At 38.9% G+C, this 23,286-nt stretch overlaps 1 protein-coding gene across 1 annotated transcript in view; it reads right to left on the reverse strand.

Annotated features, from left to right (window-relative positions):
- Positions 1 to 320: 320 nt before the first annotated feature.
- The window catches only part of PLEKHA2 (pleckstrin homology domain containing A2), a 121,520-nt gene continuing 98,554 nt past the window's right edge, over positions 321 to 23,286 (reverse strand). The window contains exons 6-12 of the mRNA XM_044663554.1: positions 18,010 to 18,150; positions 16,814 to 16,960; positions 15,398 to 15,466; positions 14,783 to 14,853; positions 7,352 to 7,415; positions 2,610 to 2,687; positions 321 to 789 (exon numbers count right to left, since the gene is read on the reverse strand). Coding sequence (XP_044519489.1) covers positions 430 to 789; positions 2,610 to 2,687; positions 7,352 to 7,415; positions 14,783 to 14,853; positions 15,398 to 15,466; positions 16,814 to 16,960; positions 18,010 to 18,150 — 930 coding nt within the window. The 3' untranslated portion in view covers positions 321 to 429. The remainder of the gene's footprint in view (positions 790 to 2,609; positions 2,688 to 7,351; positions 7,416 to 14,782; positions 14,854 to 15,397; positions 15,467 to 16,813; positions 16,961 to 18,009; positions 18,151 to 23,286) is intronic.

Raw genomic sequence — 23,286 nt, forward strand, 5'->3', positions numbered from 1 at the left:
AGATCTTGACCAGAGGAAGAATAACAATAACATTGGGTGACTGCGTAAAGTTTCTTTGTGGCTGGGGGGTGAGCACACAGAAATAAAGCTTTGTTGGAGGCAAAGTCAGCCCATAGACTTCTTCAAAGTCTCTGCTTCTCTCAGAACTGGGAACTGGTGAGTGCCAAAAGAACGTTTGAGCCGAGAGGACACAGAACAGTCTGCCGAATGCTCCAGGCGTCCACTCGGCCTGGAGCGGAGCATCGCTGCTCTCACTGAACACGGCCCCAGACCACTGGTCCCTTGTTTCAGGAGGTCAACAAATACGGACTGTCCTGGGGAAGAACTCGAGGGTCTACCCTGCTGGGAGGCTCCAGACCTACCAACTCCCCGGCAGAATGACCGTCACAGCGCTGTCCCTCAAGCCAAAGAAACTTGTGCTGGGCCTAGTTACACGTCAGAGGTCCTTATGTGCTCGTCGTCCAGGTTGTACATAAACGGTTTCTCTTTGGGGTGCTGGGGCTCCGAGCGATGCCGTACCCGAGAACCTGACAACACGGCGGCATCGCCGTCCCCGAGTCTGGACATGAACGGGGAGCCTCTAGAAGTCTCTTCATTCAGAAGCACCTTGTCATCTGCCTGCGGGACAGGCGTCCAGGGCTGCCAGGATGAAGCAACGAAGGGGGCTTTGTAAGGACCTTTCTTCTCTTCCCCAGGTGGCCTTCCTCTGCATGAGGTGGGGGTGGGCACACCTGAGAACGTGGAGCTTCCAGGCCGGGACAACGAAACTGATCTAGAGAAGGACATTTCCTGGGTTGAGAGAGGGAGAAAATGACAAATAAGGATGGGTGGTATCATGAGTCAGGATATTCAATTCACTTACGCATGGCACTTACGCAGGCTGGGTTCAAGAAAAAGATTCTTATAAAATAGACCATACTTGCAAGAAGAATATAGGATATAATATAGGAATGTCATAATATAATATTTATTATATATACACATGTAGAATATATAATACATAAAAATATATACATATATACAAGTAAGCATAACAGAAGATAATGTGATTGACAAAGACAAAGAAGACAGGTTCACATAGTGCTCTTGGAAAATTTGAGAAGGGAAAAGTGAATTTTCAATTGGGGAAATCAGTATAGATTTCATGAAGAAAGTGGCACCTACAGTAGGCCTTGAAAGAAAAAAAAAAGATTCCTTCTGTTTTTTTCTTTTAATTTCAACGTTTATATTGGTCTTAACAAACACCAAATATAATGGGCATTTGCAGGTATAGGGCAGAACTGAAATGGAGAATTGTACACATAGTAGAATTGGAAAACAGGACTAAGCAGGAAATTGAGGGTCTCATGTAGAGTTCATTATTATTCTTTTTAAATTTAAGCTTATTAAAAAGCTTAGACCACACTAACCCTTGTATAACAAGATTGATTTGTAGCTTTCAAAGCTATCCTTATCTGACCCTCTTTCTGTTCTTTTTTTCTCCCCTTTTTTGGAAAAGATACCTCAGTGACATGAAAAAGAGGTTTTCAACTGGCAAATATGAGGAGGGACAGTATGAGTGTACTAGAGCCAGCTCCTAGAATTCTATCTCAGAAAAGTCAACTGTTAAATTTTTAGTATAATCATTTATACCTCAGCAAATGTTATCAGTCAGAGCTTAATTTATTGTTTGTTTTTTATTGTCTAGACTTAAGAAAGTGATGGAGAAAGTGTTAATAATGCAGCTTAAACTTTTAAAATGTGCTGTCTACACATTTTTTTATTAAGAAAATTTTTCCATGGTTACATGATTCATGTGCTTTCCCTCCCCTCCTCCCGCCCCCTCCCATCTACACATTTTTAAAAAAAACAATTGTTAAACATTTACCAATACACCCCTGAAGAAGATTATAACAATTATGGGTGACAGTATCTTTGAATGCACAGAGCTGGAGAGGGCAAAACATAATTGTGAAGCAGTTGGTACTTCAAGCTGACTGGGACATATTTCTATGGAATCAGGATGGAAAAGGATTAAAATCAATTACTGAGGGTCTTAAATTCCAGAATACTCTCATAGGAAGTAGAGCTGAATGAGACCTTAGAGAACAACTGGTCCTATCCTCTCATTTTGCAGTTAAGGAAACTGAGGCTAAACTGATTACAAAGCCAGGATTCCTCATATTCAAAATTCAGTGCTTTTCCCACTGTACAACACTTTGTGTAGTTTGTTCCAATGCCCCGGAAAACTACCCCCCAACATCTCTAATTTATAACTCCATGTATCCTTCCAATAGAAACACAAACAAACTCAGTGGTATCTGAAGTCTGAATCCAGAACTGTCCTTTGATCCCAGTGACAGGTATGTTTGCTGCAAAATTATAGCATAAACATTTCTTCTTCCCTTTCCCTTAAGCTCTCCATAACTACCCTGGTCTCTGCCATCCCAGAAAAGACTTGAATCTAGACCAATAGAGAAACAAATAAAAAGGAGAAAATATTCTAATGCTTGCAGCTGCATCCTGGGCATAGACTGCTTGCCTGTCCCCATCACCCAATAAAACATGGCCATTCAGTAAGCATTATCTTTAATTGGTATTAACTGTGTAATAGAAAGGATGTGACTTACTTTAGGATGGCACTTGAGAGCCTGGACAGCTGCACCAATCTCCTTGATCCAGCTGTGCATGTCTTCTGGGCTGTCAGCCTGGAAAACATTTATATAGTTGTATGGAAGTGCTTCAGAACATAGTTTCTGCCCATATTTGACCTTGGAAGTTCACAGAATGACAGAAGTACAGATCTGTGAAGGGATCTTTGGATCACAAGATTTAGGTCTCTGGAGAGACCTTAGACACCACCTAAATCAGGAAGTTCTTATCTTGGCATCGGTGAATGTAAAACAATTTTTGATAACTATATTTCTTTGTAATTAACAATTTTCAATAAATGAAAGTGTTTTTTCTGTCTCCTGACTTTTCCTTCAACTGAGAAAACAAGAAAAATAAAACCCTTATAACAAACATGTATGCTTGAGTAAATAAATTCCCTTATTAGCCACAGGCAAAAATAATATATCTCAATGTGCTGAGTTCAACATCTATCTGCATGATTAAATGACACAATAAAATGTCATTTAAAATATTTATTTATTTTTAAACCATTTTCCCATGTTTACATGATTCATTTTCTTTCCCTCCCCTCTTCCCTTCCAGAGCCAACAAGCAATCTCACTGGGTTGTGCAAATGTTATCACTTGATACCCGTTTCCATATTTTTCTAGTGTCATTTTTTTTTTTAAATGGAAGCGAATACCTGTTAATCCCACAAGGGGGCAGCTGGCAGCTCAATGAAGCAAGGGAGGAAGCAAGCTATCTACCCACTCTGGTTACCCATACTATCTTTTACTATGTGAATGACCATGAGCAAATCTGGGCCTCAGTTTCTTTGTCTGTAAAATGAAGAGATTGGGCTAGTTGATTTCTAAGGTCCTTTTTTGCTCTGAATCCTAGAAAAAGGCAAGTTTTCTAGGACCATCTCCCTTTACTACTCCCTCATCGAATCAAGCAAATTACAACCAGTGTCCAAAGAGAATAGAACACTTCCTTGAGGCCTCTGGAGGTTTAGAACTGAAAGGGGCCATCTAGTCCCAAATCTTTATTTTATAGATTAGGAAACTGAGGCCCAGAGAATTCAACTTGCCCAAGGTCAAGAGTACAAGGTCCCTTGGCTCCAGAGCTAGTTTTTCCACCGTGCTGGAAGAAACCATAGAGATGACCAAATCCAACCCTTTTTAGAGATGAGGAAAACTGTAGCCTAGAGTTGAGCAAGTAATTCATTGAGAGTCACACAGCTAGTAAGTGGCAAGACTAGGTCTAAAACACAGGTCTCCAGGTACTTTCTTCCTATGCCATTAAATATTTCTTTCACTTATCTAGCACCAAATTGTCCTGCTTTCACAAAATCTCTTGGTCATTTGCAGTCTTTTGCCAATTGGAGTAATTTCCATCCACAAACCAAATTCATCCTTGAACTAAGAAAAAAAAAGGTAGTGGTAGTGGTAGAGGGCCTCCAGAGAACCCTAAAGGAGGGCGATTGGCCCACATAATAATTTGGCTTATGGAATAGCAGAGTAGGATATAATTTTCAAAGCATCAGAAAGACCATTCCCTCCGATCTTAGTTCTAGGGTGTTTAGAGTTCCACCTTTAGAGATACATTCATTTGGGTCAAATGTTCTCTTCTCTGGATAATTCACACTTAAGACTACATTAAATCCCTAACATTTCAAAGTGAATGAACTGGTTATAGTCTTTATTTCTAGGGCAGCACAGCTAGGTCTGAATGAGTGCAAATAACAAATCCCATAAAGTGGTTATGCATTTTACATAATTATGACTTGCACTATTTGGAGTGATAATTATGTAAAATACAATGTAAAAAATAAAGTATAAATTATATATCAGATAATAGCCAATATTTATATAAGCTTTGAGGTTTGAAAAGTATATTACATATCTCATTTGATCCTTCTAATGGCCTATAAGGTAGGTGCTCACCCCCATTTTATCAATAAAGAAACCAAAGCAGGTTAAACATTTCGCCCAGAATTGTATGATTAGCAAAGAGTCTGAAGAGAACACAAGGAAGTAAAGACAATGACTGAGATGAGGTCTCACTAGGTCTAGCAATGTCTGACGGCGGGATCATCCTCTCCCTCATTTTGTTCATTAGGCCTCTTTTGTAATGTAGTTTAAGATTGTGTTAGCTTTTGGGGCTTACACTGTTGGCTCACCCTTACAGCCTCCTAAAAACACCAAGATCTCTTTTTTTACAGTTAACTACTGTCTAGTCACAGTTCTCCCATCCTATACTTGTGTAATTGAAGTTCAGAATTATACTGGTAAGCTGTAACATAGGTCCTTATTAAATCTCATCATAATAGATTGAGCTCCTTATTCTGGCCTATAAAGAGTTTTTTGGATTCTGAATTTGCCTTCCCAAAATGTTAGTGATTTCTTCAAATTTGGGGATAATTTGATAAGCATGCCATCTCTTCTACCATCTAAGTCGCTAACAAAAAGGAAGAAGATCAAGAATGGAGCTTTGAATTAAATATATTTACTTATAAACTTGTCTTATTTTCCATATAGACTTGAAGCCCATGAGGACAGGACCATGAAATATCTTAGCACTCAATATTGAATACACTCAGTATTAAAATACTTAGTGCCTGGCAGTGATACTACTAATAATATATAGTGACAGAGTGCTTTAACATTTACAAAACATTTGCCATATTTTATGACTTGAAACTCACAACAACCTGCACAGTAGGTACACTACAGGCATGATTATCCTCATTTTACAAAACATGACAAAGCTGAAATTCAAAGAGTTTGTGACTTGCTGGCAAGTATCAGAGGTAGGAGCTGAGCCCAAGTCTTTTTGACTGGGCTTATACATTCTTATCCATAAGGTCATGATGCACCTTCTATATAAGAATTCAATAAATCAATATTTGAACCTAGAGATTCAAAGATTGAAAATGGCTGAGTATGTTATAGCTTGATCATTTCATTGAATGTGGTGCCATAAAAGATGATAAATATGAATGGAGAGAAACAGGATAAAACCTATATCAAGTAATGCAAACAATACAAGAAGAATCAGAACCACAATTATACATTAAAAAAAGAAAATAAAACCAAAAGCTACCCAGCCCCAGCTGGATTTGGAAGGAAATCACAGCAAAAATACATTGCCTACTTGTTCTGGTTTGGGTTTTTTCTATTAATATCCTTGGTTCTGTTCTGTAGAACTAAGGGATTTATAGAAGTTGTTTATCCTTATTTTGTAAGTTTTCTTGATCAACTTTTATAAAAATAATTGTTAAGCTAAGAAAAGTCTTTAAAAATTAAAGTAAACAAATGTTTCTTTAAATGAAACAAATAACTTGCATTCTCCTTACCTTGAATAAGAACCATTGTTTTATTTGTTATTTGTTATTTTATTTCTTCCATAATCCTTTACCATCCTCTTTGCTTTTTATTCCTTGAAATGAAAGTCTTGCTATCTACCTTTCGTTAGGAGAAAACATTCAGCAAACTCAAGGGAAACATATATATATGCACACACGTATATGTGTATGTGTATATAAATATATATAAATATAGTCCACTTACTAAGAAAAGCAATGAAGTCCCTGATCTGCTTGCTCTGTTTAGAGAAGAACAATGATTGTAGTTACTATGACAGCAACCCTAGAAATGCTTAGGTGCCCATAAGAGTTGAGTGATTCCCCACTTTGTCTTATGAGGGCATTAGGAGAGACAAGGCAGAAGCCAGGCTTTGGGGGGAGAGAAGATTTGAAAAGTTTGTTCTAAGGTTCAGAAATACATAACCAGATTCATATATGGAGGTCCTGAATTGGAAAAATGTCTCCACTGTAAAAGATATAAAATAGTCTCTATTGGTTTGGGAAATGGTGATAATAATAATAATTGTTGACATTGATTAGCACTTTAAGGATAACAAAACACTTTATATACTTTATTTCATTTGACTTTCAACAACCACATGAATGAAGGTCCTCAAGCATTATTATATGTATTTTATAGGTAGATCTAGAACTATTTTAATGATGCTCAGAAAGATGAAGTGACTTATTCCAAACTGCACAGATATAATATGTAGTGAAGAGATGATCTGAACTCCTATATTCTGACCCGGAGCCCACTATGCCACATGCTCTCCCCCTCTCGAGATCAGTGGGCTCGTAGCAGTTGGAGGTTAAGTCTGAAAGCACAGGCTCTGGCTGGAAGGCTGTTTTTCCAAAGGCCAGTGCCAGGCAGGAATCTGCAGCTCCTATGACTGTGGCAGGAGATGGGAGGGAGCCAGCACTGTGGGTGGAGAAGGGGAACCTCTGGCTGAACAGCAAGTGCCCAGACAATGGCTTTCTCTGTGCAGCTGGGCTGTGCACCTGGCCCTGAAACAGGGCACTCTGGGCTTCTGCCCCTCTACATAGAAGTAACGTCCACATACAGAGCGATGGTTAAAAATAAACCAGATAGGAGAAGTGAAATCACTGGCCAGTTCTCTTTTTCTCTGCTTAACTAGAGCCCAGTGGCTGACATCAGCTGAATACAAACTCACATTCCCCAGTACAGTGGCCCAGGCTGTTTTTATTTTTGTATGGTTGGGAAGTTTGTGGCAAACATCTTATTTATTCCTAACAGAATAACTGTCAGGTGCTGAATTCACTGTTTGGACTCTTAGAACCGAAAAAGAAAAAGCAGAGAAAAGAATGAGGTTCATTAGCTATTCACCCCATGGTCACAGGGCATTAAAGCATTACTACTGGGCATCTTACCTGAATATAGAAGGTCCGGGAGCTTGTTATTATTTCAAATAGGTTGTCTCTCATCAAGAGATCTCTAGACAGAGACAGAGAACAAGGAAGTTACCAAAAAATATTGCTAGAATGACAACAGAAGATTTAGTTCTCTTGGATGTTCATGAACCTTGTGCCCCTTATCTCCTACCATCCATCTCTTGAAAAGAAGAGAGAGAGAATGTTAAAAAAAATTTGAAAAATTTCCAACACTGAAATCTTTTACCTGTCAACCAGGATTCTCTAATTAATAGGGTTCTTAACCTTTCTTGTACATAAACTCTTTAGTTAGCTTAATGAAACCTCTGTCTACATTGATAAATGAAGGAAATGCTAAGTTTCAGTGACAGGTGGAACTAAAGTGAAAATAAAAATGTAAAATTTCTTTCCACCCATGTTCCCATAAAATGGGTCTATGAACCCCAGGCTAAGAGTCCTTGCTCTTGAGAACTGACTCTCATGTTTTATTATCCTGAGATCACCCTGGACCCACAACTTTTCTTATTTTCCTTCAAATTTTCTTTTTAAAAAAATATTAATTTAACAAATATGAACATGTCCTTATACAAAGAACAGAAAGAAGGGACAGTATATCTGTCTGAGGGGCAGTTAGGTGGCACAGTGAATTGAGTGCTGGGTCAAAAGTCAGGAAAACTCATATAACTGAGTTCAAATCTGGCCTCAGACACTAGCTGTGTGACCTTGGGAAAAGTCGCTTATTCCTGTTTGCCTCAGTTTCTTCATCTGTAAAATGAGCTGGAGAAGAAAATGGCAAACTACTGCAGTATCTTTGCCAAGAAAATCCTAAATGAGGTCACAAAGAATCAAACATGTAAATGACTTGGACAAAACTCTATTATGTATGACTTGGATTTGATTTTTTGTACATTTCAGACCTTGTACATTGCATAGTATAATAGTTTCAACATGGCTCTGTTTCTCTGTGTCTGTCCCCTTTTGGATTTCTTTTTGCCTTCTTCTGCATAGTTTTAAAAAATTGTTTATTAGGTGCTCCTTCGTTTTATTTTCGCATTTATTATGTAATAATTAGATTAAGTCTACACTGCCCATCTTTAGATTTAATCACAAAAGGTGAGAATACCTCTAATTCTGGGAGGTTCTAACCCACGTGTGCTAGATTGAGTGAAAATCAGAATTGATGGACCACCCCCTAGCCCAGGGGTCGGCAACGTATGGCTCTCAAGCCATATCTGGCTCTTTTGAGGGCCAGATATGGCTCTTTCTGTAGGAGCCATAAAGTCCATTTTTTTTTCAGGCGCTGTTACAGGAGCGGCACTGTGAGCACTGTACGGCTCTCACGAAATTACATTTTAAAAAATGTGGCATTTATGGCTCTCATGGCCAAAAAGGTTGCCGACCCCTGCTCTAAATGATGGGCATCCCCCAAGTTTCCAATTCTATGCTATACCAAAAAGTGCTACTATAACTATTTTTGTACATATTTACTCTTTCCTTTTGTTTCTGATCAGCTGAACTATATGTCTAAACAATGGTATTACCAGGTCAAAGGGCAATCACAGTTAGTGGCTTTTGAGGTACAGTTTCAAATTGTATTTTACTATGGGTGGTCCAATTGAACCAACAGTGTTCAAGTGTGTCTATCCTTGCAAAGTCTCTCCTGCAACTGTCATCTTCCTTTTTAGTCATCATTTCCAATATGATGGGTATGAGGTAGAACCTCAGAGTTGCTTAATTTGCATTTCTCTTATTATTAGTGATTTGGAATATTTTCAATATGATTTTTGATAGCTTAGATTTCTTGAGAACTGCCTATTCATACCATTTGACTTTATAATTTGGGAAATGGTTCTTATTCTTATATATTTATGTTAATTTACTAATTATCTTGATTATTAAAGTTTTTTATTTTAATTAAAGAAGTTCACTTCAAAGATTTCCCCTGAAATCATTCTTTCTCTCCTAAATTTAATTATATTAATTTTATTTTTGCAAAAATATCATTAAAAGCTGTCATTATAATTTCCTCTGATTCTTTCTAACTCTCGTTTAGTCAAGAAGTTTTCCACTTTCCATAGTTGTGAAAACTACTTTCCCTATTCTCCTCCAATTTGCTTAATGGCATGACTTTTTAATATATAGTTCAGGAATCCATTTAGGCCTTGCTATGCTATTTAGTGTGAGATATTATTCCAAACCCAATTTCTGTCAAACTGCTTTTTTAGTTTCACCAGAAACTTTTTATTTGTTTTCTTTTCTCAAATAGCAAGTGCTGTCCCAATAATTGTTATGCTTGGATTTATGAAACACTATGCTACTAGTTGGTTGCTCCTGCGTTTTATACCTCAGAGAGAGAACTGATAATCTGAGTGCAGATTGATGCATATTTATTCATCTTTATTTTTCTTGTTTTTTTTTCAATATGACTTAATGTGGAAATATGTTTTATATCAATTTAAATGTATAAAAGGTATATTTTTTGCCTTCTCAACGGGAGTAGAGAGAAGGAGAGAATTTGGACCTGGATACATTTTTCTTTCATTGAAAAGAAGAAAAAGATGAGATCAACAGGGGCTAAAGTTGCCAGGGAAAATTTCATGGAGGAAGTTGGATTGGATCTAGATCTTGAAAGCATTTCCTGAGAATTGATGAGGAAAAAATAATGTTTTAGGTATGAAGTACAGCATAAGACTATAATGCCATCCCTGAAATAAAGCCTTCAATAAGCAAGCTATGGGCGGGAGTTCCCCAAATGGATATTAAGCAAATGACACATATTCACTCTCAACTCATAAATGAGACCCCAAGATTCTTTGATTTAAAACCTTCCGAAAGGCAAAATTACCTCAACTGTAAAATGAGGATAACAACACCTACCTCACAAGGTTTTTGTGAGGATCAAGATAATATTTTTAACAAGATTATGTCCTATGCTTAATATATAGTAGGTGATTAATGAATACTTATTTTCTCCCTTTGTGGAATGGTTTAGTGCCTCTTCTACATACACTCTACTTCTACATACACATACAACTACATGTTATCCTTCTCTAGCATCTTTTTCTTTCAGGCTCTTAATTTTAGTCAGGTACTTCCCTAGATGTGTGATTTTGATGTGGGTATTCTCTCTGCTTCAGATTCTCAACCCACACAGGCTACCTCATTCTACATCATTTTAAAACATATTACACCTTAATACAAATGTTGGCAAATAAGGTCAAGGAGAAAGGAATTCACACTGTGCTTTGATCTAAGAATAGCTCTGGATCTCACACCCCAATAAGGGTTGCTTTGCCTGTACCTAATCTTTCCAGTTCTTTTGCTCCTACAGTTTGCTCATTCCAACTGATGCAGATTTGGATCTGCTCCAGAGAAAATTCAGAGATGAGAGAGAAACCACCATATATGCCTGCCTGGTTCTCTAAAGTAGTCCTGACATTCATTGTGTCCCTAGATTTACACAGACCTTCTAGGGATCAAAATAACTAGGTATGACCCAGGAGTAGGCCATCACCCATACTTTGGGCCTCCTAGTACCACTTTGTATACTTCAAAGCCCAATTCAAATGCCATCTTCTACCTAAAGCCCGAGAATCAAGACTCTTGGGTCAGAGTTGAAAGTGACTCTTAGATAGACCAAGGCATTCCCAGCTATGGAATTTCAATTAAAAAATATCCTAATGTCATGTTCTATGTCCAAAGCTTCTGCCCCTACTACAGAGCTGGATTTACAGCGTATACATCTGGTAGGTCTGTATCCTACTAGCGGTAGTGGCTATTTTGTAGTTCTCACTCTGGTTTCCTGGGAGATGGAAATGTTGCCTATCAAGGTATGACCCTCCTGTCCAAGAGAAATCTATCTGCTACATTGGCTTCTCAGTTTCTCAGGGTATGGCTCTTCTACCATGAATTGCAAACAGTTGCAGACTAATCAGGATTCTAACTTGGGCACAGGGATCAAAATTGCTACTACCGTTCTTCACTCTCCCCCTTTCTCTCCTGGAGTTTCTTAGGAAGTTGGGTGCCAAAATGTATAGAATCACTACTGGTTACAACAGAACTCCTGCCTAAGCTGCAGGTCCCCACATCCCCCACAGTACCAAATGGAACCATCTCCCATAGGTACTTTAGAAACACACATATTCTTCCTTCTTTCATGATCTATGGGATATGTGAGTTGCCCTGGTACTACTGGAACATCAAGAATTCAGGCAATGAGAATTCAGAAGGGAAGAAAACTAGTGAAAAAGGCAGCAAAGAGACAGTAAATCCTGACACTACTGTCTAAGAAGGGGTATCTGAATGACAAGATTTTTGATTTCAGAAGATAAGTCAGTGTTCTAGGGCAACCAAAGATATGAAGAAAAATATTATGTTGGATCCTCAAAGGAGGAAAGGTTGAAACAAATGAGGAGAAATGGGGAAGGCTTTAAGGAGAAGTTGGCATTTGAATTGGCCTTTAAAGGATACATAAGAGGGCAGCTACATGGCACAGTGGATAGAGCACCAGGCCTGGATTTAGGAAGACCTGAATTCAAATCTGGCCTAAGACACATACTAGCTGTGTGCCTCTGGACAAATCAGTTAACCCCATTTGCCTTAGTTTTCTAATCTGTAAAATGATCTGGAGAATGAAATAGCAAATCACTCCAGTATCTATGCTAAGAAAACCTCAAACGGGGTCACAAAGAGTGGGACAAGACTGAAAATTACTGGACAACAACAATAATGGGAAGAATTAAACAAATGAAAAGTGGAAAAGATACAGAGCACACATAGAACATGGAAGCTAAAATGTTCAGGTGTATTCAGGTTCTAACAAATAGTCCTCCAACTGTTAAATAGCTAGAACCAAACCTAGAGCTAGAAGGGTCCTTAAAGATCATTTAGCCTAAACCCCTCATTTTGCAAGAGGAAACTGAAGACCTAAGAGATAGAGTAAAGTGGCAGAGCCCGTATTCAAACTCTGGTCAATTAGCTATAAAGCTAACATCCCTTACATGATAGCTCGTGACTATAATAATAAATAGAAAGTAAGCAAAGGTAAGTCTGGATAGGTAAAACAGCACCAGGTTGTAAAGGACTTTAAATGTGGGTGCAAACTTGACTTAGTAATAATAGTAATAATAATAGCTAATATGTATATAGCACTTACTATGAGCCATCTTATTTGACTATTCAACAACCCTGGGAAGTAGGTATTATTATTACCCCCATTTTACAGAAGAGTAAACAGAGGCAAACGGAGGTTAAGGAACACAGCTAGCGTCTAAGATTTGAACTCAGATTTTCTGAGCCCTCTATCCATCGTACCGCCTAGGGAGTTACTGAAAATTTCTGAGCAGGGAAAGGAAGGTTTCTGAGCAGAGAGATGATAGCAATAAATGCATAAGGAAGAAAAGTCTGATGTGCGTGAAAAGAATGAATTGAAATAGTAAAGAGAAGAGGTAAGATGTTCCTCTGTTAAGAAGGTATTGCAAGCCAAGTCATCCAAGTGGGTTATAATAAGATCCCATTCTGGGGTAATGACAATAGGAGAGACAAGGAGAAATTACATAATTAGAATAATTGAATTCCATAACCAATCAGACATAAGCATTCAAGAGGGGGAGGAGTCAAATGCTAAGGTTTTGAACAGGGGAGACCAGGTGAATGGTGATAATTCAAACAAAAGCCATAGTCAGGACACTGTAGACAGCTAGGTAGCACAGCAGATGGAATGCTGGATCTAGAAAGACACATCTGACCTCAGACATTTACTGTGTGACCCTGAGCAAGTCACTTCATTCTGTTTGCCTCAGTTCCTCATTTGTAAACGGAGCTGGAGAAGGAGAATTGAAATCAACTCTATGGGCAGTATATTGCCCATCAAAGCACACTTTCCTTGGATTCTGGGTCCTTTAACACCACAGAAACCAACTTATCTTGCATTAGGATGTAACAGGAATCCTTTTTGAGTTACCTCATTTCAGTCAGTCAGTCATCAAGCACTTATTAAATTTATTAAATGCTTCCTTGGGGCCAGGCATAATGCTGATAATAGGGGATACAAAGAAAAGCAAAAAAAAAATAGTCATTGCTCTCAATAAATCTGTAGAATAATGGGAGAGACAACACGTAGACACTAGTATACAAACAAAATATTTATTGAATAAAGATAATCAAAAGGGAAGGTATTAGTATTGGGGGGGGACAGATTGAGAAAGGTTTCTTGTAGAAGGTGGGATTTTAACTGGGGCTTGAAGGAAGTGAGGGCAGCCAGGAGTCAGAGATGAGGAGAGAGAGAATTCCAGACATGGAAGACAAGTCAGCCTGTGAAAACGCCCAAAATTGGAAGATGGAATGTCTTGTTTGAGGAACAGCAATGAGTCCAGAAACCCTGGATCATGGAATACTTGGAGGAAATTAAGGTGTAAGAAGATAAGAAAGATGGGGGGGGCCAGGTTAATGAGGGTTTTAAAAGACAAACCAAGGATTTGATGTTTGATCCTGGAAGTGATGGGAGCTAATGGAGTTTATAAAATAGAGGAATGACAGGGTCAGATTTGTACTTAGGAAGATCATTTTGATAGCTGACTAGAGGAGGGGATAGACTTGAGGCACAGAGCCCAACAGAAGGTTATTGCCATAACCCAGTTGTGAGGTGAGGAGGATCCTCACAGTAGTGATGACAGTGTCAGAGGAGATAAGGGAGCATATGTGAGAGATGTTAGAAGGAAGAATTGATAGAATTTGGTAATAGATTGGTTAAGGATTAGGACAGAGAGTGAGAATTCAAGGATTACACTTGGGTTTTGAGCCTGGGTCATTGGGAGGATGATGGTGTCCTTAATAGTAAAAGGAAAATTAGGAAGAAGGGAGGGATTGGAAAAAAGATCATGAGTTCAATTTTGGATACGGTGAGTTTAAGGTAACTATGAGACATCCATTTCAAGATGTCAAATGGGCATTTTCAGATGTGAGAATAGAGATCAGCAGAGAGGTTTAGGACTGGATGAGAAGATCTGAGGATCCTTTGCATAGAGATCACTGAATCTAGGGGAACTTATAAGATCATCGAGTGAAATAATATGGAGGAAGAAGAGAATATGACCCAGGACAGAATCTTAAGAGACACCCAATGTTAGTGGATATTACTTGGAGGAAGATTCAGCAAAGGAAGCTGAGGAGAGTGCTCTGACAGGTATTTGTTATGCTATTTTTCCTTCATCAGAAAAAATACCACAAGAAAACAAACTTAGTTTTCTCTTGAACCTGACACTCTCAAGTAACCATTTATCTCTTCCTTCTTCTTCACTGTCAAAAACCTAGAGAGAGTGGAGTACCCTCTGCCACATCTACTTCCTTACCACCCATTTACTCTTCATCATTTGGGATCTATCTGCACCATTCTCCTGCATCAGTAAAGAATCAAGCAGAATTCATAGTTACCCAGATTTGACCAGACACTCATGAGTCTTGAGTACATCTTTCAGAAGGATGGTTCGCAGAGGCTCCCTGTCCTGGGAAGAGAGACAGAGCAAAGTGGGGTAAGTCCATCTAACCTACCCAGGAACCAGCTGACACACCTCTTCCCTTCCTACACAGGATCATCCAGAATTTGCCCCAATTCAGTAGAAGACATCTCCAAATCTAAGTAGGAAGAGAAACAACAAAGTGCAAACTCAACCAAAAATATGGCCTCAGAGATGGCTAGAACTTAAACCTGTGCGATCTGGACAAAATCATGGAAGGGTTGGACTACATGCTCTATATGGTTATTTCCAATTCTAGATCTTATGAGTCTATGAATTCCTGACAAGGATGAAAAATTTGGGGAGACAAATGGAACAAGGCATCCTTTGTAAATGTGAGAAGGAAATAAGGCTAGGAATAGAAATCTATATATTGGAGGGGCAACTGAGAAAGCAATGCAATTTTCTATGTTCAGGTTTGTGATGATGATGGTATGAATAATAGCCATATACCAATAAGTTTATGAGGGCATAAATGGACCCAGGATGCTGAAGGGATCCTTTTCTGGGTTGCAGAGCTACCACTACTTACCTGTTCACACTTGAAGTAGGAAAGGGAGAAATCATCAAGAGCAAAGAAACGACGTTTCCAGTTCTTTCTCTGAAACAGAAGAGAGTTGTCTCTTTGTATACTGCTCATTCCAGGGATCTTAAACCATATAGGCACTAAGATACCATTGTTATGCAGCATGGAACTTAAGGTAGCAGGATTTGTCATTACTAGCCTCGTACCTTTGGATGAGTTACCTTATACTGTAATATAGGATTTTAGCATTGACATGTTGGTTTAGGGCAAACCTTTCAGTTACCCTGGATGGAATGTTGAAGAGGGCATGAGACACTTGGCAGATACCAACTGGCAGTTGAACGGAGAGTATCAAAAGCCCTTGGCCAGAGTGAAGTGGTCAACATTCCATCCTTGCCCTAAACCAACATGGCAATGCTAAAATCCTATATTACAATACCTCTCTGAGACTTAGTTTCCTAATCTGTAAAATGAGAATATTACACTTACTTCACAAGTTGTGGTGAGGATAAAATGAAATTATTTATTTTGTTTTGTAAATATTAAAGGGCTACATCAATGTTAGCTATTATTTTAGGTAATAACAATAACATACTTATTATATAACATATCATAATTATAGGCATAGCATAATATTATTACTATCACTATTATTATAGCCAAGCTCACAAGGATTTTATGACTCTGAAATGAGATAATGAACAGAAAGAACTCTATAAACCTTAAAGGACAACACAAATGTGAGGGTGAGGAAGAGGAGGAATAGAAGGAAAAAGAAGAATCCTTAACCTCCTCAGGGAGAACATTGGCTTTTTATTCAGTAGGATTAATACTCTAATCATTTGGGGTAAAGAAATAGTCTTAAATAGATTGATGTCTCATCCTAGCATATTTTTATCTCTTCCCACAAATCTCAGCAATTCAATTCAATAAACATTTAAAATTTTAAAATCCCTTCTATGTTTCTGACACCATTTTAACTGTTGGGCAAAAGACCAAAAAAATGCAAAAGACAGTCACAGTCACTCAAGGAGCTTACAATCTAATAGGGCAGACACCACGAAAACAAATATATATGAAGCATGCCATATACAGGATAAATATATATATGATAAATGCTATATATGGAAAATAAAAAGGGAAAGAATTAGAACTAAAAAGAGTTAGGAGAGGTTGCCTGTAAAAGATAGGATTTTAGTTGGGGCTTAAATTAGGAAGATCAGTAGTCAGAGTGGAGGAGGGAGAGCATTTCAGGTATGGGGAATGGCTGGAGAAAATGCCTGGAGCTGGAGATTATGGAATAGCCAAGAGGTCAATGTCATTGGATCCAAGAGTATATATTGGGAAGTAAGGTATAAGAAGATGGGCAAGGTAGGAGGGGGCTAGGTTAGGAAGGACCCCATTCCCCCTGATGGCACTTACCACATTCCCCTGTTTCACACAGTAGCCACTCTTAAGGAGGGGTGGCCCAGCTGGGGCTCGGCAGCCTGAAGTAGGGATGTAGCTTTGAGACCTTCGGAGAATAGCATGGTGGCCTTGCCCACCTGCATCTGTCCCATCCCCGCCATTCTACAAGAGAACAGCCCCAGGAGTCAGTATCTTTTTCTCATCCCACAAACTCTCTACCTTAACCTCTTTACCCTTTCCCTGCCCCAGTCATCCCCTTGGATTTCTCTATAAGAACAAAGTTTACTCTTATATCAAGGCAAGGCTGTTACCTCAGAGAAGTAATTGGAGCTGGGAAAATAGAAGGAAGCAGAGCTGACTCTAATCAGAAGTGTGTGTGTGTGTGTGTGTGTGTGTGTGTGTAAATATACCCACATACAGATATGTGTACATGTATGACACATGTGTACTCATATAGTCCAAATTTGCCTCTTTATAACCTTTAACCACTGGAGGGCAGGGTGGAGAAAGGAGGAGAAGGTAGAAGATAAGAGAAGGAAGGGAGTCCAGTATACATGTTCTCACTTTGGCTGACTTCCTCTGTCCCTAATCTCACATGAAATCTCTTGTGATAATAGCAGCAGACTGAGGCATCTAGGTTGCACAGTGGGTAGAACTTTGGACCTGGAATCAGGTATCTGAGTTCAAATCCTCTCTCAGACTCTTACTAGCTATGTGACTATGTGACTAGCTACTGGACAAATCACTTTACTACTGTCTGCCTCAGTTTCCCCAAATATAAAATAAGGATAATAATAACACCTACTACCCAGGGTTGTTGTGAAAATAAAATTAGATGATATTTATAAAGCACTCTGAACAGCTTAAAGCACAATATAAATGCTAGATATATCTGGTTCTGTGGGCCATATTCTAGCATAGGAGTTAGAAGCAGAAGAATAGTGTATTTCTCTGTCACCAACACAGAGCCTTGCTAGTTCTGCATCCTCACCAATGACTACTTCCTTCATAGCAATCACTTCCCAGGTACTAGGAAAGGCCATAAACTTTTAAAAATCAGGGTTATCTTGCCCACAAATATTATTTATAGTTCCTCTGAATCCTTGATCCAAATCATACTCAATACATTTCTTTGCATATGTCACATCAATAACATCATACTTTTGGTTTTCCCAAACAGTAACTCCATCCCCACCCCCAGTCCTCTATACCTGGTTGATGGGTGTGTGCACTACAACCCCACCAATGATCTCTGTTTTATATGCCACCTGTTGCTTTTTTTCTAGAGACTGAGGAATTGCTGGGCTCTTAGCAACCTCAGTAGCCAGGGGCAGGCTCCCCACTTTGGGCACCTGGAAGAAGAGGAAGCACAGAAAACTTTAGTTTAGAAGACAGCAATGAATGTCACAATATAAGCTCAGTGACAGAATGGGCTCATCTAACTATTGTTCATTGCACCTTTGATGACACTGTACTGCCTCTTAGGTATACATAGAACAACAGGGTAAAACTAATCTTTGCAAATGGAAGACTTCTTAAGCAAACCAAAGTAAGTTGAAGGGACTATGCTAAGGTGAATGCTTCTGAATGCTCCCTGACATCTCAGGTGTAGGATCTACAGGCTGGCAATCTCACAAGCTTCACCTGATGACTCAATTTTTGCATTTGCATTTGCACAGGGAGTACTGTGCAATCCTTTCTTCCTATATATATAACCCCTAATCAATCTCTTCATCCACCAACTATAAATAAAGTCCTCTCTAGGGAAAGGGTTTCTCTTATTCTCTTTGTCAGAGTTAAGAAATTGTGTCTTATTAGGTTCTGGTCTCCAAGAGAGTATTTACACTCTAACACAGGGGTCGGCAACCTTTTTGGCTGTGAGAGCCAGAAATGTCACATTTTTTAAAATGTAATTTCGTGAGAGCCGTACAGTGCTCACAGTGTGCGCTCCTGTAACAGTGCCTGAAAAAAAAATTGACTTTATGGCTCCTGCAGAAAAAGCCATATCTGGCCCTTAAAAGAGCCAGATATGGCTCGAGAACCATACATTGCCGACCCCTGCTCTAACACCTCTGTCCTAGCTTATGTGGACACAGATCCAGAAAGCTAGGAAGTATGAAGTGGTCAGTACATTGCTTCCATATTATAGCAAGACAGCTAGATGGCCCTGGGCATTCAGTGATGGACTTTCGGCAAGAAAACCTAAGTTTAAAATCTACTAGCTGTGAACCTAGGCAAGTTATTAGCTTCTCTTTGCCTCAGTTTCTTCATCTGTAAAATGAGGTGCTAATATCAGTGCTTAGAACCCAACATTGTTTTGAGGATCAAACAAGATAATATATGTGAAATGTTTCACAAATCTTTGAGCACTATGTAAGTGCTACTATTTATAACCATCACCATCATCATCATCATCATCATCACTATCATTATTATATTCTGACTTCTCTAAGACAGAGAGATTAATAGGGTAGGCAAAGACAAAACACAAAAAACTACAAGTTTTTACAAAGGTAGCTGCTATGTAAAACATTGTCATTAGTTCTGCCTCAGGAATCACACCATTCAATCTTTATCCAGTGAGAACACCCATAACATGTGAAAGAGTAGGAAAATGGAACTGATTTTTGCTTTGAGAACTCAGTTAAAATACCCATGGAAACCTCCCTTTAGTGACCATACTCTGAATGGAGAAACAGGAACTCCAACCAGAGCTTTAGGACAGATAGGCAAAATTAAAAGTTACTTTGAATCTAGAACTCATTGTTCAATCAAAATATCAATGCTATCTGACTATGTACTCCATTAACCTCTATTCAAATAGAGAAATTCTTGCAAATCTACCTTGGACTAACTCTGTTCTCTATTTTTGCTATGACATTCTGCCTCTAATTTCTATGGATTCTCATGTTTAATAAATTAGCAATGAATTTATACTGGTAAGGACAGCCAGGCTCAAAAAGTCATAAAATCCCTGAAAGAGCCTCAGGCTATCTAGTCCAACCCATACTAGAATGGGTACACAAGTGGCCATTATAGCTCTGCTTGAAAACTTTTAGTGATGGAATTCCCATTGTCTCTTGAGATATACTTTGTCTTCAGTATACTTTAGACAATTCTAATAGATTAGGAAGTCTTTCTTGGTATCAAATCAAAATATTCTTTTATACAACTTCTATGTATTGTATTTCTTTGTAACTCCTTTTGGTCATCTGCAAATTTGATCAATGTTACCTATACCTTCATTTAAGTTGTCAATAAAAGTGTTTCAGAGGAAAAGCCCAAAGACAGATCCTAGACATATTTCACTGGAGACCTTCTTCCAAGTTAACATTAATTCATTAATGGACACTCTTTGGCTTGTTTTTCAATCAGTTCTGAATCCGTCTACTTTTATTAACATGGTAACCCAACCCTCTCCATCTTGTTTACCAGCATAACAAGGAAAACTTTGTCAAACAAATGTTTTACTTAAGTCCAAGTATGCTTTGTCTCTAGCATATCTTTTCTTATTCCCTACTTCCCATCTTAAGGTGCCTGCATTATAAACTAGGCAAAAGCCTGGCAGAAAGAATGAATCCCTGACACCTGAGATACTCAGTAGTTCTTCTTTCCCAAAAATAATCTAGAATTCCTATCTTTTTATTTAAAGTCATCATAATTCCACTCACCCTTTCCTAACCCATTAGTGGCTGATCTCTTGGAATTGAATAGATAGCCTGATAATCCTGAGAAAGTAGATAAAGTCATTCCTAGACCACTGTTCCTAACTTTCCCTAAGCTATGATTGTTCATCATAGTCTTTAGAATGAGTGGGTTTTATCCTAATGTTCTAAGGAACAACCCCTAGAAAACAGAATAGAGAACAAAACTAAACTAGGAGAAAGGCTGTAGCCGAAGCAACGGAGAATCCCCAGAGAGCAGGTGCCATAAGCAATTTTGATGTCAGCTTTCATAATGACAAACTTGGGAAAAAAATTAGGTTTTCTGCTTCTGTTTTTCAAACCATCTGAAGGCAGAGAGAAAGCCATCACCAGGATCTCTAAAATATTGTTTTCTCCTGATCAACAACAAATAAGAATACAGAAAAGCTCTTGCTTGTTATCCCAAAGAATCTTTTAAATCTGGTTCCATAAATCCTTCCCTTACTTGTGGCTCTCATCAGCATTGTGATTCTTCTCCATCAGAGAAGGCTACCAGAATAACTACACAGAATCAGAGCATTTTAGAATTAAAAAAGGAGAACCTGGGGGAAGTCAGTCCCACAAGATCACATAGCTGGTCTGTGCCAATGCAAGGCCTCCCAATTCCCAAACCAGGTCTTTCCCAATTGCCCCACAGACTCTAGAATTGGAACAGTTAAGAGTCCCAGTGTTTATGGGGGAACCTCCACTATAACCCCAGGTGCTAGAAGGTCTTTTGGCCAGGAAATATTTCCTGGAAGGGAAGCTGGAGGTGAAGAGTTAGGTAATTAGATGACAGCAGCTCCCATGGAAGCAGAAGCTACTGTGGAGAGTGAGAGATAGATGAGCAATGGTGCCAGAGGGCAAGCAGAGAAAAATCCATGATTATAAGAAATGTCAGAGTTCTCAAGATGCCTCAGAGATTGAAATTTGAAAAAAAAATCAAATGAAGGCATCATGAGATGGATGGACAAATCTGGTCCAAAAACTACAGAAACCTCAAATACTCAAAGTACCTTTTTTTTTTGAGGGTTTTATTTTTAAAAATTTAAAAAATTTTAATTTAATTTTTAATTTTTATTTTTTAGAATATTTTTCCATGGTTACATGATTCATGTTCTTTCCCTCCCCGCCAAAACCCTCCCTTCCCCTTTCCGCAGCTGATGTGCAATTCTTCTGGGTTTTATATGTATCATTGATCAAGACCTATTTCCATATTATTGATAGTTGCACTAGGGTGATTGTTTAGCATCTATATCCCCAATAATATCCTCATCAACCCATGTGTTCAAGCAGTTGCTTTTCTTCTGTGTTTCTGCTCCCACAGTTCTTTCTCTGGATGTGAATAGCGTTCTTTCTCATAAGTCCCTCAGAAAAATCTTGGATCACTGCATTGCTGCTAGAAAAGAAGTCCATTATATTATACGACAGTGTATCGTTCTCTGTGTATAATGTTCTCCTGGTTCTGCTCCTTTTCATTCTGCATCAATTCCCAGAGGTCATTGCAGTTCACATGGAATTCCTCCAGTTCATTATTCCCTCAAAGTACTTTTTGACAACTGCTTTTCATGGGCAGCTGGGGGGCTCAGTGGATTGAGAGGCAGGTCTAGAAACAGGAGGTCCTGAGATCAAATCTGCTCTCAGATGCTTCTTGGCAGTGTAATCTAAGTAAATCACTTAACTCCAATTGACTAGCCCTGACCACTCTTCTTCCCCAAGTGGAGTAAGAAGAGTGGACACAACTGAAATGACTGAGTATTTCATCCTAACATCAAACCTTAATTGGGAGGGCTGACATTAAATGGGCTTCCAATATACCTCCTGTATCCTGAGCCATGATAGAACTATAGGTACAGATTTGGTAGGAATCTTAAATACCAATTGCCTCTCTGTAATGGGGAGAATTCTAGTTCACCCACCCTGTTTGACCTTGGATGAGTCATTTAACCTAAGCTTCAGTTTCTTAGATTGTAAAATTCTGCTCTTTAGGTGAACCTTTCAGCTTTATATCTCCTATCCTCTGTTGTAGTGAAATTAGAGAAAGTAAACACTGCTTGCGATACTGGCTGAGTTGGCAGATGGTCCCTAGACTTTCACCTTGGAGGTACTTCCTATTCTTCTTTCTGGGTATCCTGTCTCTGTGGATCATCTATCAAGACTTCACTGGTTGGGAAGAGGTTGAGTTTGGTGAGACACACTGGTGGATGGTGTGGTCAAGAGCCTTACTCCCTCTCCTTTGGATTAATTGCTGTGGCCCTACTGGATTCCTGACAGACTTGAAGGACAACAGATCTCCAAACCAGTCCAGTGGACCTGTTTTACCTTCCAGCTTTCCCTTATTTTTAAAATACTATCAGGGGGCAACTGGGTAGCTCAGTGGATTGAGAGCCAGGCCTAGAGACAGGAGGTCCTAGGTTCAAATTTGGCCTCAGAAACTTCCTAGCTGTGTGACCCTGGGCAAGTCACTTAACCCCCATTGCCTAGCCCTTACCACTCTCCTGCCTTGGAGCCAATACACAGTATTAACTCCAAGATGGAAGGTAAGGGTTTAAAAATAAATAAATAAAATAAAATAAAATAAAATACTATCAAAGGGGAAATTCTGGATAGGATAGAGTTAGGCAGCTGGGTAATTTAGAGAGATCAGTATAGAAAATCTGTTGGACCTTGGTAGGAGGGAATCCAGATCTGTCCTAGTTAGTTCATCCCAATCCCTTCCCTTACCTATCCTTTGTTGTTACCTTGACAGTCTCTCCCTGAAATCCTTAACCAGATCAATAGGATTTAAGTTACTGGCCCAAGGAC

This window comes from Gracilinanus agilis, chromosome 2, assembly GCF_016433145.1.
Source record: "Gracilinanus agilis isolate LMUSP501 chromosome 2, AgileGrace, whole genome shotgun sequence".
Lineage (NCBI taxonomy): Eukaryota > Metazoa > Chordata > Mammalia > Didelphimorphia > Didelphidae > Gracilinanus > Gracilinanus agilis.